At 32.9% G+C, this 16,873-nt stretch overlaps 1 protein-coding gene across 8 annotated transcripts in view; it reads left to right on the top strand.

Moving 5' to 3' along the window:
• Positions 1-16,873, top strand: part of LOC129748030 (solute carrier family 12 member 4) — a 780,735-nt gene that overhangs the window by 445,229 nt on the left and 318,633 nt on the right. For all 8 annotated transcript variants that reach the window (XM_055742491.1, XM_055742493.1, XM_055742490.1 and 5 more), the window contains 2 exons: positions 11,252-11,372; positions 14,841-14,974. In XM_055742491.1, coding sequence (XP_055598466.1) covers positions 11,252-11,372; positions 14,841-14,974 — 255 coding nt within the window. The remainder of the gene's footprint in view (positions 1-11,251; positions 11,373-14,840; positions 14,975-16,873) is intronic.

Here is a 16,873-nt window from a genome sequence, read left to right as displayed (position 1 = left end):
GAAATGAAGAAGGGCGTTAAAAGGATTGAAGCTCTTGAAAATGTTCGAAATCCAATTGAAATTTTGTGTTTCAAAATTTTGTATCTATTAAATTTTCTTTAATTCTTTATTTCACGGATTATTTTTTCTCGAAGTTGACAATTATTCTCTCACGATTCCACAAAAATATTCAACGGAATCATTAAAGCCCCCTAGAAAACGTCTCAGCCGTAATCAACTAAAGTTAGGAGATTAATGCTCGAAAAGGAGACCTTCTTGTTCATCGCATGACAACCCATGAGATTAAACAGGTACCGGTCTCCGAAATGGACCCATCCAAGGGTGGCAATTAACGAGAATATATGGCTCATTTGAAACTTCCAAGGAGCACACTTACAAATTTTGAAAATAAAGCACAAAAAACCCAAGGAAATGTCGGCAATTGGATTCGTTGCTGCTGTTTCCGGTTCGTTTGAAAGTGACAGTTTGCCGGGACATCCACGGCTGGTTGGTTGCTGGTAGTGGTTAAAGTTCCCGAATGAAGAGCTCATCCGGAACATCTTAGGCTGGAGAAGATACTCTATGTTTGGTGATTTATCTCCTCCCTAGGCGTTTTGTGGTTTTCTCAGAAGGCAGTCCATGAGAAAGGCCCAAATGACTCCCTTCTCACAGGACAACACACTCTGTTGACAATGTTCTACTATGGAACCATAAGCACAATTTTTATCTTAAAACATTTCACGAGCTTCTTTTTCCCTTGAAAAGCGTGAAAATGTGAGTTATGAACTTAATTTAGTTGATTTTCCGGCGAAATTAAACCATTTTTTTTTTCAAACTGCAAACCAAAAAGCAGACAACGAACGCCACTAAGCTTCCACAAGAAATTGTGTCTCTACACTTGAAAATTGCTCAAGTGTGAAGTTGAAATGTGCTCTGTCTGCGTTTTTTGAGCAAGCGTCCTCTTTCATTCAAGTTCGGGTCATGGGATGGGGGTTGGAAATTTCGCAATGACATAATTACCGTTCTGCGAAAGTCTTAGGACGACATAATGCTTCTGCTAATGCCGTTGATATCTGCCTGCTAACTGGCTCCCATCTCTTCCATAACCATTTTCATCGGGCGCAGTTTGGTGCTTTCAAAATGTGCACCACATAATGGGAGTGAAAAATTGTCTGCCCAAGGAAGAACACAGCTTCAAATTTGAGCCGGGAAACATCGTCTTTCATTTTTCTTATAGCGAAACCGGCATCAGGCCCATGCCATGCCTGCCGTCCAAATGAAAGATCATAATTGAAAATTAGTGGACTTTGGGGGCAAACATAATGAAAAGCTTTATTGTTTCACAGTTTCAGACTCAATAATACCGGTGAATGTTTGTGGAAGAAAACATGCTCCACAGGATGGTTCGGAATATATTGCTTTCATAACCGTGGCATAAAACCGAAATACAATTCAAGGAATTTAATGCCCACCATCACGTTATTCAATAAACATATTTAAAACCTATTACCGATACTTGTTTTGAGCAAGCCTGAAAGATGACTGTAAACCTTGAAATAAACGAATGTCCATCACATGAGGTTGAAGTGAACGTTTGAGAAGAAAATGTTGTATTGCATCTAATTACGTAAACCCTCTAAAACTCAAACATTGTTGGCAGAAAAATACACAAACGTACAGTTTTAAGATTAACTGGGCCAGATGAGGCCTTAAAACCTTCTAATATACATTGTTAATTCTTCATGTGCAACCATTGGGGAAGAGTGATTTAACTTATTAAAAATGACAACACTGATTAGATTTGTTAAATCCATAATTAATTTATTAATGTACTCAATGCCTCTATCGCCAACTTAAATTCTCTGGTTAAGAAAAATTCAACGAATTATATTTAATTTTTTTTTTTCATTTCATCGTTGATCGCTTGATATAGCGTTATCGAACGTAGAATACATATTTTCCTCAAGACAGATTTCATAAACTAAAATAAGATTTTATTTAGCACCACATTCAGTGTTTCAAATTAAAATCATGAGCTCAAATCAAGTGTTGATAAACAAAATACAAATGCAAAATTGAGAATCGAAGTAATAATCAGATCCAAAGCAGGAATTGCAAAATAACAATTCAAAATGCTAATATTTATTTCAATTCTGTGTCTTTAAAATACAGAAAAATCATTTCAAATCAAATTAGGAATATGATTTTCAACAGATTAAAAAAACAGAAAATTTTATCCAATTCTTCTTTTAAATGTCACGAAAGATACAAGAAAGAAAACATAAATTCAAAGAGGAGATCAAAAGCTCAAAATAAAAATCAAGGGAAAAATCAAGGAAAGGAATCCAAATTAAAAGATCTCGAGCTCTCAAAAGTCAGATAAAACTAAACTTCAGTTACTGAAGAAAAAATGCAATACAGAAAATTTAAATGAATTGAATCTGAAAAAAGATAAGATGAAAAACAGACATTTTCAGGTTAAAAGAATCACTCAATGGAAATCGCAATCCAACTATGAGCCGGTTTTAAGATAAAAATCATTTGGGAATGGTTTATTGGAAAAATATATGCTGGAATCAGGATATTTACTTCAGTATAGTATTTTTCTAAAACGTGAATGCCTAAAACTTCGGTTAAATCAGTTGAATATGTTTCAATTTGAGTTCCAATTCTAAGGCTGGAATTGGAATAGACATTCGAATCTATTGATCAATAAAGAAACTCAGTTATGCTGATTTGTGCTATTTAAACAGACACAAGTTTTTCTTTAGTTTTACATTTTTTCTAAAAAAAAAGGAAAAAAGGTTTAGAGTGTATACCACGCAAACTTCAGATATGATAGCTTAATACCCATTTTGCCTTTTTTTAATCAGTTGAAAAAAAAGTTGTTAATGAAAATAACATTATTGACCTCTAACTAAGCAATTTATGCAAAAATAAGGCAATTGTTTTTTCAATAGGCGCAATTGAATAAATAGTGTAAGAAATAAAATAATTTTTATTCAATTTTTTTTTTAAATATATCTGCAATCGATGATTTTTTCATGATAAAAAATGACTAAAAACGGTAGGAAATTAACTTAAAACTACATTACTGATAATAATAATATGCAACAGGTTTTATTTGAAGTGATAAGTAAGAAAAAGTTGAGAAAAAAACCGTTTGTTTTAAGCAAAATTCGATTTTGGCAACACTGATTCTAACGTTACTTGATCTTTCCTCTTTCCTCTTTCCTCTTTCCTCTTTCCTCTTTCCTCTTTCCTCTTTCCTCTTTCCTCTTTCCTCTTTCCTCTTTTCCCCAATTCTCTGTATTTTTCTTCTTTATTCTTCCCTCCTTCATCATTGACGACGAATAGTCAAAAACATATTTATATCGTAGGCATAAAGCAGCACAAACACATCATTCAGCACTCCAGGAAATTCGTTCATAACAGTGATGAGAGCAAGGGGTCCGAATTGACTCCTTTGTGGCACACCACTGTAGACCGTGAAAGTACTGGATCTCACATTTATGATGATCACGTCAAAGGCTTTGGACATGTTCGTTAGAGATAGTAATACTGAGCGCTTTTCACAAAACCGGTTTTTGCAAGACCTTTGAAAAAAGCCCGAATGTGCGATATAAGTCGAACTTTATTGTATTATTAATCAAAAATATCATTGACTGAAATCCCATTCCAAATCAACACGAAAACAAACCGGTATTCGGAATTTCGTTTTCACCAAAACCAGTATTGAAGGCCCAATGAAGGACGAGTCTTATTTTTAGTTTAAAAAATGCGTATTTTGTAATCATAAACAAGTTGTTAATTAGTTTACGTTAAAAATAAAACAATGATTTTTTTTATCGAAAAACTAGACAATATTTTTTTTAAAACCTCGCTAAACCAGGGCAAATTTTCAATTAATAAAAACCGGGTAGTATCCAGGCAAATCTTAGCAAATTCCAGGTGTGAATCCAAAGTAATCAATGGGAAAGTGAAAAAATATTACTTGAATATACAATTTATCGTTCAAGCACAACACAGCGTCCAAATCGCGTTTAAGGCCACCGAATGTTTTTTTTTTCATTTTGATGAAAATAATTCTAAAAAAAGTCATTTTTAGACGCAGAAATGAAAACTAAATTGGATAAGAAATTTGCAATAAAATTATTTTTACCAGCTATTCAAGTGACGAGGTTCCAATACTTTGAGTTTTGTATAAATCGGTTGAGACACCAGAGAGATATATCGATTTTCAGCGAGGAGTGTCAAATTGACACTCTAGATCCCAAAAGGAACTGGTTTTGTCTTTGTTTTCAGGGAATGGCCATAGAAAGTAATGACGCAAAATTGAAAGAATAAAAAAGTAATGATTAAAAATTGAAAAAATAAAAAAGTAATGATGTAAAATTGAAAATACCATAAACTCATTAGGGATCTCAAAAGATTTGTTTCATTTGGATGTACCCCCAAACTTCCAATTGTTTCATATTGAAACTCTAGAGCAGAAGTTTTCAAACTTTTTTCCTTCACCGCCCTCTTTGGCTGAATTTTTGAGCCCAACGCCCCCCTGAGTGAATTTTTGAAAAATGTCTAGAAAGAATGCTTATCCGCATCGTTGGAAATCCATAAGCTTTCAAAATTTTATATAAGTATAATTTGGATCGTTCAATGTAGCACATTTAAAAATTGTAATAATTGATTTGAGAAGATCGAAAAGCCAACGCAAAACAATCAATTGTAGCAAAACAAAGCTAAAAATAAATGCAAAATCAAATTTCTTCAAACACCAAGACTGAAATTTAAAAAATATTATACATTCAAGACAAATACTTTAACTTGAAAAAAAAATCTAATAACATTTGGTAAATTTTTTTTATCAGAATTCTTTACTAATTAAATTTGCCTTTAAATATTCAAAAAATATTTACTGATGATACGGTGAAAAAGCATAAAAAGAATAATAAATAGTATTATTTCTTGATGAAATTAACTTTAAACTATTATTTATGACAATTGAAGACTAAATTTGAAAACCGTTTCTTTGACGAATCAGAAAATTATACCTAGGTCCCTAAAACTTAATTCCGACAACTTAGTGATCATCGAATAGCCGAAAATTGCCGAATTTCATTTCTTTATCGACTGAATTGAAGATAAGCAAATCAGAACTAAAAATAAAAGAACCTTTGATTTGTAAGCATTCTCTTTTTGCATTTTATCACAGAATCTTATCGATGGTTTTTTTTGTCATTTTTTAAAGACAACACATTTTTAAAATTTCCAGGCATTATATAAACATTAAAATTTATCACATTCATATGACCCGGAACACTTTGCCATCCAAAGTTGATGATTTTTAGTACAACCCCAAATGAACTTACAAAACCAGATCGTATACGAAATCTTTCACAAAGAAAAAAATCTGTTTGTGATTGTGACTTACAGAGTCAAATACTGGCCAACTCTGTGAGTTTACAGATAAATGTTCTCAACCTGGCTAATATTTGGTTTTCAGAGCTCTTCAAAGTCGTTTCATTTTTGGGCATTAAACGTACTCGTTGTCATTTTAATTCTAAGTTTTTTCGTAATTTGTGAAAATGTGAATTTAAAAATGACCTCATCGCCCCCCTGAGCCCTTCCAACGCCCCCCAAAATTCAAAGTTTAGCTCACCGCCCCCCTAGAAGCTCTCAACGCCCCCAAGGGGGCGGTAGGGACCATTTTGAAAACCACTGCTCTAGAATGAATGTTTATTGAAATCGAGCATAAAATTTCAAAAAAATTCCCGGATTAAAGTATGCTTTGGAAATCAAAATTTTTAAGTTCTGAAAACATAATTACACTTTTGTGTTCGGATATTTAGATTAATATTGAAGTCAATTTGAAAACAAAAGTGTCATTATGTATTAAGAACTTATTATCTAACTAGCTGATTTTACCCGGCTATGCTCGGGTTCACATAAAACATAAATCAAAATGAGTCGTTTGACTTTTAGAATTTTTATATTAAACTATGTCATTATAAGCAATTTTGCACATCTTTGGCCATTTTTCAGTTTTTTATTGAGATTATTCACTGTGTTTTTCATTTTCATATTCTAGAAAAACTTAAAGGTATGAGCTTTAAATTAAAAGGCATACAAAATAATTTCCTTGAAAGCTTATTCATCACGATAAACATTTTTTTCATCCACCATTTTTTAGGAAGCTTGAAAAGATTTGGACTTTTATTTGTTATCTTCAAATGATCAAATTGTTTTGATATCTTACCCATCTTGCCTCTAATAAAAATCTCTTTTGAGTATCATTCCACTTTTCAAGGCGGATGATCTACCTGTACAATGGTATATTAGACCTTTATCTACTTTGAAATTTCTAAACAAACATCCGAATCTGGTTAAACCATGTTGAAGACTCTCATTGCATGTTTTAAACTTTGTGTGTACTTTTTTCGCTTTTTAATTTCACACTGTTTTATGAGTACTTGGTCTTAAATGTGAAAGTTCCACATTTAGTTTTTTGAAGGTTTTGAAAACAAACTACCTCTGAACCATTCTAATTTTATATGTGAGTTACATTTCAATGTTCCTATTTTTGGACATTCATCCCATTAATGCTTGTGAAGTGTGATCAATTTTAAAATTCATTTGGTTAAATTCGTAGTACTAAACGGTTCTACTATAAGTTTTATCTAAATTGGATGGTAGAATTGAACAAATTGACTCAAAAGTTATAAATTGGCCAAAGAAATAGAACTGCATAAAACTGAAAACCTCAGATTTAATTAATAAAAGTTTCATGTAATGGATTTGTTCCAACGGAATAAAAAGTTTTTCCAGATTATACACGATCAATTTTCTAATCCCCCGTTAAAATTCCCCGACGGCTTTTAAAGCGTTGAAATCGAGACCTTCAACTTATGACTCTGAATCTTATTATTTTTCACTTTCTCTATGAGAGATTCTAAAAATTCGGCAATAGTTGGTTCATAAAAGCTGGAATTATGAAAATCGGTTCATTCAGCTGAAGAAATCAATTCACTGTTCAGTTCACTGTATATTTATGAAGACTCTCAAAGCACCCCAGCAGCGGTAGGGAGCACTTTGAAAATCACTACTATTCTATTCATTATATTTCAAACAGGCTAGTTATTTTTCAATTCAAAATGTAGGCTCATTATTGCATTCAAATATCTCCTACCAGTACCACGTGCTAAGAACAGAAGAAGAAATAAAAATACTCGCCAAAATTCCCCCTTTCAAATTTTCAAAGATCAGTAAGCATTGATTTGCTTTCCAGTATACGTGAACTTTGAATGGTCGTTGCTAATGCTCGGCCCATAATGATGGTGAAAAAAAACCCGCCAAAGGAAACGAAAATCGGCTGCCAAAGTGGGTGCCATGACTTTTGATTCGTGGGAATAAAATAGAACGTTGTATGGGAGAGTCCCTTTTCTTAGGTGGGAGGGGCTCAGAACTATTACTAAAACCTTAGTCTGGTTCAACTACATCTCTGTACCAAATTTCAGGCTGATCGGTTCAGCGGTGTGGATTTGTATAAGGTGCATACAAACAAACAAACATATATAGTCCAACTCATCTTTATATATTAGAAGATTATATGAAATTTAAATCTTGCGCTTTATGAATGTGTTTTACCTATTTTTTTCATTTTTTCTTTTTCGAATCGATAATAATTTAGGATTCATCAATGAAAAGTGCGAAAGATGATTCAAAGTAGTATTTAAAAAGCATGATTTTAACCTCTAATGTTTTCTTAATAAGTGTTTTGTTTTTGTTCTTACAATGCTAGCAACCAAGTTTAAATTTTTTTAATCATTTTATAAGGCTGCAAATTTGAAATCCTTCTTTTGTCACTAGAAGTTGAAACATTACGAGGGAAGTGATATTGAAAAATAATCAAAATTTTCAATAACAAGGATCAAATTGGTCAAAAGCTTGCATGCAACAAACTTGTATACAAATTTGAATCAATATCGAATTCAAACGGTGATGCAATTTCTATCTTCAACAGTTTGACTGTCAACTTCGCTATGTCAACTTCGACTTCGACTGTTCGCTATGTCAACTGTTTGAATTTTCGAAGAATTTATCAATTTTTTCAATCAAATTTTTTAAACTTTATTGACATTGGTTCCGCTTCTGGATTTTTGAAAACTTGAAAGGGGTTGAGGGGTGACAAAAGAAGAGTTTGAGATTTGTCTCGGCCTAATTGCTTTTTAAATTTCAATTCTAATTTTCAACACATATATTTTCAATATAAGTGAATTGCTTGAATATGATTTATTTCGAATATAAATATTAATTTTAATAAATTTTAGAAACAAAATTTATCAGCCCTTTATTATGATAGCTGGAAGAATATGATAATAAAAAAAATATTTCAGTTCTGATTTGATTCACTGAACACTCCTGCTTTTTTTTTTGTTACCAAATAGAATTCGTGCTATGTGCTGTATGCTTGAATATTTTTTAGTAACAAAATAATTAAAAATTTGTCTCAACAAGAATCCACACTTGCAGTCATGGTTCAATCTTCACTCTTAGAGGTACCACATGTATATCGATTTTTTTATTCTGATATTTATCAACGATTCTAAACATTTTTTATTGTTGATTGTCAGTGTCCGGCACAAAAACGATAATCCGCTAATCGCTTATTAGTCCACTAACTTTCGGTTAGCGAATTTATTTTCTCGATAAATTTTTCTTCAGCTAGCGGATAAAAAAGTTCCGCTAATTTTTAGTTCCGCTAACTGAAGAACGCTATCCCTTTGAAGAGTTAATAAATTCGGCATCATTACGATTTAAAATTTTGAATCCGATCAAGTACTTAATTTTTCGTTAAAGATTGATTTCAGAAGTCGATTTCGATCTCGGTTTTGACTGGAATCAGAGGAATAAGAGTCTTTTTGAATTGTCTTCACTTTAATTTATGTGTGAAGTAAACATCTTCTTTGAATATAAAAAAGATGCGAAAAATTTAAATTTCCAACAAAATTGGTCAATAAATCAATCAATCTTTTGAGTATGAAAGTCAAAAAAGGATGAAAAACTATTTGGACAAAACAACCCAAGTAACACCGATTGTTTTATATTTAAGACTCCCCAAGTCTCTAATGAAACCAACATTTGGTCTACTAGCCTGCTATAAAACTTTATTTGTTACTTGGGAAAACATCTACCTAAAGAGAATCTTTGCATTAACTGATTTACAAAAATTCATGAACGGATGAATATTTTGAAAATTTTGATTCAACTGTTTTTTTTTTTAACTTTCCATATATAAGCTAATTAAAAATAAAAGTGGACAGAAGTATTACAAAATAAGTTCGGAAACTGCCCCTATTGATATCATTTAGCATTTTTTCTATTATCGATTAGCGATTAGCGCTTCATTATAGATCGATAACTTTGACGCAACATTTAGCGGTTTTAATTGGCGATCGCTAACTCTGACCGAGTTAGCGATCTAATTAGAGGCGCTTACTTTTCAGTTAGCAATGCCGAACACTGTTGATTGTACATCAGATTGGTTTTTGAATTTAACATTTGGAACACACCTAGGGTAATATTTTTCTGAATAAGAAATGTTTATTCCTCACCTCATAAATTCTGATATAATTTTACAAACGTATTTAATTTCAGTGCACTGATTTGAATGTTTTGTTTTTTTTTATTCTTATATGAACGAAGTTTTATTGTAGAATATAATTTGGTATTCATTTGCTTGTTATCCTAAACTATTGTGAAGTGTGCTGCCTTAAATTGATTTAAAAGCTATTTTCTTCCTTTAAAAAAGGTTCATTATATTAGAAAATTTCAAACGAATTGCCAAAAATAAATAACAATTTGAAATATCGAATGTATTTTTTTTTTGTATTTTGTATTTATTTTTTTATTATATTTACATTTATGTGAAACTATTCGTAAATGTTTGTCAATTTTACGGCCTTATCGGCGAATGAATTATTAAGATCAATTCAAGATTTGATAAATCAAAGGTGGATAAAAGAAGGTAGAAAGAAAATCTCGGATGTTGAACAAAATGAGCAAACTATCATCGCGGCGATTGATCTTCAATAATTTTTTTTTTTGTAATTTTTTTCAGTTTCCATTATAATCTATCTTTTCTCAAACTTGTGTAATGGTCCAATTAAGTAGGAAATTTTTTTTTATTTCGATTATAGTCGTTTTACCATCTTTATGGCATTCGCGACTTTATCAACGTTGCAGTTGGCGGATTGTAATTTAAAAACTTATCCGGTACAACTGTGTTCGATGTTTACTCTTGGGCTCGAACTCGCGGACGTCGGCTCAGGAGACAATAGACTTGCCAACTGAGCTATATCACAAGCCACGAAGTAGGAAGATAGTTTTGGTAATCAATTCAGAAATCCATTCAGCGTTTTTGGTGTTGTTATTATTGCTTACAAAACAAAACTGCTCCTAACAGCACAAGCCTGTAAGAAAAAAAAATCTAGCAATTCTTTTTTCAAAGTCTTATATCTTTAAAGTTTCATTCTTTCAAGGCGCTATACAAAAATCTTTTAAAGAAAGCTATTTTACGTTGTTATCATCATTCCTACATTGCAATCAAAATTCAAAAGATTTTTCATGAAAAGTTAATAATGTTGAAAGTCTTTGTCGAGAAATGGTGTAATCAAATAAGCCTTCAATCAGGACCGTTTCTCTCGATGCACGGAGACAAAGCAACTATACTACAGATATGAAATAATAGGAAATGTTAAAGCAAAAATCGATTTAAATTATCGGTGTTTTAATTCAAAAATATTTGAATGCATAAATTCGTAATCAATATTGTTCAAATAACTTAAAACACATGTTTTACACAAAATGAAATATTTATTTCAGTTCCAACACTTTTTGATTAAAAAAAATATCATATGCATTATGTATGAGTCATTAATGCAAACAACATTTCTTTGATAAGTTATTGTTATTCGTTCGAACAAATTTGGAGTTGACTTGACTCAATTTATTTAAAAAGTTTTTCATATTAATTTTACACGAGCTTCTATCAACTAAAATATTTGATCGCTTCTATTCGTTTCAAAATTTTGATTAAGAACTTGCCATTTCATTTGCAAACACCCACTAAATAGAACTTTTTTCCGGCGTCGAAAGCTTTCCAAACGTTCTTTCCAGAACTCATTATCGTCATCAGTTGTACCAAGTCCTCATGAAAAACTGTGCAAATAAATAATTTAACTTTTCCCATTTTCTCCTCCCTCGCCCTTTGCAGGAAGAAATCCAAGAACGTCCCCAAATCACAACGCTCATCTCGTCCCTGGCGAACTACTCGAATACTATTCCCGCACCAACGGATCCGGATGCGAAACCAGCGGCAGCCTCGGCCCGGATGGGTAAGTTTCGAATCGCAAAAACACATGTGTTACCATGTTTATTTATTTTGGAGTTGAACCTCAGTTGAATTAACGGGGAAAACCGGAAGTATATTTAAGTAAAAATTAAAAGCATGCTTGGGATGATGTTAAAAAAATGGTTGGTTTAAGCATCGTTTTATTCTTGTAAAGAATCCTAATATCTGGAAAACTAAATCAATACCAAGGGTTTCGTGAAGGGTACTCAAACTCCAATAATAAATTTTAAAAAGAGCGAATCCATGAGAAAGTTCAGAAATAGACTTAAAAAATGTTGATGAAATTTCGTGGTCAATACATTATTTTCATTGAAGTAGTCAATGTATTTCGCAATGTAATTGGGTCATTCCATGTCAAGTGTGCACAGCGAGAAAAAAAATCTTATCGAAAATTCGCCAAACTTGGCCGATAGACTTTCTGAGGCCTACAAAATAAATCCTCAATTTTTGAGAATGATCCGCCCACCTTTCGTTCCAGGACCCTCCCTTCTTTTTTACAAGATTTTGAAAAATTCATCATTTTTAAAATACAACATCTCTGGACTGAAACATGATACCAAAATGACAAAATATGCGTTTTGTAGATTTTATTAAAATCTATTGATTGATGTTATTCATTACTCGAAAAAGTGACGTTTTAAACGTCAAAACACAGCTCTAAAAACAAAACGTTAATTTTCTCAAGGAAAGTATATTTTTTTCTTGAATTTTATGATTTCATTGTTTTCTTGAGAAAATTTTACGTAAGAACCAACCAAAATCCCAATATAATATTTCTCGTTTTCGAGATATGAAAGATTTAAGTTGGATTGTCTCACAATTATTTATTCGCAGCACTCAGTAATTTCACTAAACTGCATAATTCATCCAAATTTTTAGCCACATCTTCCTTGCTTGAACAGATTTTTTGTTTTCATGATTTGTTTGAATGATTTTGAACGAAAGAAAATAAATCGTTTTATGAAATATAATAATTCCAAAAATAACTATATTTTACTCTGTATTTTTTTGTTCCAACACTGCAAGTTAAATCATCTTAAAATTGTCTTTTAATTTTGCATACATTTTATATTTGAAATTTCGGTAAGCTTGAACATACTTTCATTCCAATATTTCCAATATCTAAAGAGATTGCGGCATGAAACGAACGAAATCTTCTTCAGGTGTAACAGGTTTATCATGTTGAAACGGTCTATTATAATAAGCATCAAACATTTGTAAAAAAAAGATGCTTAAAAAATTAAAATAACACTTTTGTGTTTGAATTCGTATTGCTGTTGGGTAATAATTTTATACATTATAACTCTGTATTCAATCATTAAGTTCGTGCTTACTCAGCGGATGGTGCGGATGAATCAATGTGAGGAATGTCATTAAAATAATGTTATCAATTATATCGGCGATTAAAATCTTAAATCAATTATTCACAGATAATGTTTAAATCTCGAGAATCTGCTCGTACATATGTTGAATACTAAACTTTCATAAATTATGACTTTATTTGTTTTTGTATTTCTGGGATTTTAAGACTTTCGTGTTATTCATCCCTAAATAAATTATGGCGATACTGATATTTATAACATTTATACAACTTAAGCACAGCAGATTTTTTTTTTGTTGATACCGAGGGGAGCACTAAACAATAGCGATTTTTTTAAAGTGATTCACTGACCATTGTGAACGAATTTTGGCCGCATTTGCTTGCTACGCACTCGCTTGCTGCAACTTGCTAGTAGTTTTGAATACAACTTCTCAAATCGAAGATTGCGGTTGAAATATCCAGTTGCTTCCTGTAGCTAAATTAGTACGAAGTTGTTTAAATGACTTACATTGCTAAGCTTCTAAATAGTCGGGAACAGTCTTGAGTTTTCTGAGCAAAAGCAACGTGTTCAATTGGAAAAGAACTTCATGAGCGATGTTCAGTGGATAATTAACTACAACAACAACCAGACAACGCTACACTCATTTGAGATGTAGTACTCCGATGATTCAAAAGTAGTTGCAATAAACTTCGTGATCATCTCAAATTGCTTGGAGCATATTACTTCTACAGTGTAGAATTTCTCAAAACCAAGTTCAATGGATTGGAGAAAATGCTCATTTTTCTGATAGAGCAGTTTCTCAATACAACTACCGTTTCAACATGAAAAACCTGTTACACCATGAAGAAGATTTCGTTCGTTTAATGCCGCAATCTCTTTAGATATTGGAAAAATTGGAATGAAAGTATGTTCAAGGTTAACGAAATTTCAAATATAAAATGTATGCAAAATTAAAAGACAATTTTAAGATGATTTAACTTGCAGTGTTGGAATGAAAAAATATAAAGAAAAATATAGTTATTTTTGGAATTATGATATTCAATGAAACGATTTTTTTTTCTTTCGTTCAAAATGTTAATTGAAATTTTGTTTTAATTTAAAACAAATCATGAAAACAAAAAATCTGTTCGAGAAAGGAAGATGTGGCTAAAAATTTGGATGATTTATGCAGTTTAGTGAAATCACTGAGTGCTGCGAATAAATAATTGTGAGACAATCCAACTTAAATCTTTCATATCTCGAAAACGAGAAATATTATATTGGGATTTTGGTTGGTTCTTACGTAAAATTTTCTCAAGAAAACAATGAAATCATAAAATTCAAGAAAAAAATATACTTTCCTTGAGAAAATTAACGTTTTGTTTTAAGAGCTGTGTTTTGACGTTTAAAACGTCACTTTTTCGAGTAATGAATAACATCAATCGATAGATTTTAATAAAATCTACAAAACGCATATTTTGTCATTTTGGTACGATGTTTCAGTCCAGAGATGTTGTATTTTAAAAATGATGAATTTTTCAAAATCTTGTAAAAAAGAACGGAGGGTCCTGGAACGAGAGGTGGGCGGATCATTTTCAAAAATTGAGGATTTGTTTTGTAGGCCTCAGAAAGTCTATCGGCCAAGTTCGGCGAATTTTCGATAAGATTTTTTTTCTCGCTGTGCACACTTGACATGGAATGACCCAATTACATTCGATAGACTGGATTTTAGATATTTGTTCCCCAAAACATTTAATTTGAATCTTTACGCACCGTTGCTTATAAATTTGCCACAGTTCAATTAACAAATCCTGGAATCGCTCTTTCAAATTGAATTTTTAGGCTCCCGATCGATATACTAACGCATTTTGTTTATTTTCCTCCCCCGTCTCTCTTTTCCGATCAAATTTCCACGGTTAACCATGGAATGCAATCTTGGTGGATCCTGGTGGACTCTCCTGGTGCTTGGACAACAATAACTCTCCATCAATCGAAAAAAAACACCCACCACCCACTAACGAACCCAACTCTGACACACGATTGACCTGACCCCCTGGTCCTGGGAAATTCGTTGAATATTATGACCCGAAAATGAAAATTTAACCAACAACGCGAAACAATAACCGAAAAATAACCCGAAAAATCAACAGGCACCCTGATCGGTGTCTACTTGCCGTGTATACAGAACATTTTCGGTGTCATTTTATTCATCCGCTTAACCTGGGTTGTTGGAACGGCCGGAGCTATTTATGGGTTTTTAATCGTGCTGTGTTGTTGTTGCGTGGTATGTTTACGAAACAGGTCTACTTTTTACATATAGATATTTCGCACCATCATCAACATCATCAACATCATCACCATCCATCCCGTTTTCTCTATTTTAATACTATCGCGCGCGAATTGCATCACCCGGTCGCGAAAATTGTTTCACTTGCACATGTCATCCATTTCATTGCCATCATATTGACGACATCGATGTAACACATGTAGGCAGCAGCAGGTGGTTGACTATTTAAAAACCATAACATGACTTTAATTTAATCAGTTTTTCTGGCCAAAAAATGGATCAGATGATAAACACAATATATGATTCAATATATTATCAGCTATGTTAAATGAATGTTGATTACTCTAAAAAGTTTTCAACAAAAAATGATGTTTTTTTAGCTTTGATATAAATCCAATGTATGACCTTAAAGAATATAAAATTCCACTCATTGGTAATGTAAAGGAAAGAAAATTTTAATTTGTTTTTCTTTTTTTTTATCTGACAATTATTATATTATTTCTAGTTAAGTGCTTATTCAACTACGAAATTTTCCATGATGAGAAGTATTTTTGAGTCACTGATTGAGCATGGAACTCAATTGCGATTATTATTTTTTTCTCAAAACGATTTTCAACATCAGACGACAATTGCGATTTTTAAACGCTACTAAATGACACGATCACCTACACGACTTTAATTTGTAGGGTATCTAAAATCTAAGGTATTTGTCTATTACGATGAGAACACCAGAAAGGCATCCACTTACCCCTCACGGCCAATCAGCTGAACGCTATGGACGGAATCCGCACCACACTGGAACCACACCACTACAACCGACAGCCACAGATGACAGCGAGAGAGAGACAGTAAATTTACCATCCACCCACCACCCAACTACCCCACTTTGAAGAATGCACCTACGTACTTTTCGGGCTTTGAAGAAAGTAACTCGTTAGCACCATTTTGCATTATATAATTTCACCATTCGTGTGCTATCACTTGCCCTAAACACTCGTCAAAACCATTCCCGTTTATCGTTAAAGTTTAAATATATTATGTAGTTTGTTTTGAATAAATGTGTAATTATTAGTGTCGTGTTTTTTATAAGTCGTCGCGTTAATTTGTTTTGTCCGGAACGTCCTAAAATTGGGAAATAAACAGTTGAGAAAGGCTCAACCCAACCAACATCGAGGAACCAATCTCCAGGCACCAATTCCAAGGCACAGGACCCCATTGAGAAGGCATCCATACAGTCCAGCAATCCACCAGATACCAGGCAAGGTAATCCCACCCCAACATTTGGTCACTTCGAACCGGATTTCGGCCAGCAAGTTTCACTTTCTGGGCCCATCGAAGCGAGGCAAGCTTCATCTAAAGGCAAGGCAAGCGATTTTTTGGCGCCATCACAAAACACGACACTCATCACGATTCAGCACTACACATCTTCGCCATCGAGGTCATCACTCAGCCAAGGAAAACATCGCACGGAATTCTTATAAGATTACCAGCTATCGTCGTTTGGGCATTCTAAACTGCACGTTTAGCACCTAATCATTTGCACACTACCATTCCGGCTTGCTGAGGAGGATCTCGAACACAACTTACCACGGCAAATGGTTTTCGGCGGCTGATTCCTGACCAAACCGACAACTTTCTGATCACGATCATCACCATCATCACCCAAAACAGTCAAAGCCTATTGGCGGGTACTTTGTACTGTTTTGTCAGGTAAATAATACACGAACCTAGTATACGTCCAGCCGTAGTTTGGAAAATTTTGATCCTACATCGCATGTTTTTATTTCGCCTGTTTGTAAACAAACTTCGGATGCACTTTCCGAGTTGCATCATCAACATTTGGATAACTAATACACCGATCATAAAAAGTGTTGAAGAGGTCACACACATCACCGC

This window comes from Uranotaenia lowii, chromosome 2 (genome assembly GCF_029784155.1).
Source record: "Uranotaenia lowii strain MFRU-FL chromosome 2, ASM2978415v1, whole genome shotgun sequence".
Taxonomy (NCBI): Eukaryota; Metazoa; Arthropoda; class Insecta; order Diptera; family Culicidae; genus Uranotaenia; species Uranotaenia lowii.
Note: the sequence above shows the minus strand (reverse complement) of the source record. Positions and strands in the feature narration are given on the sequence as shown.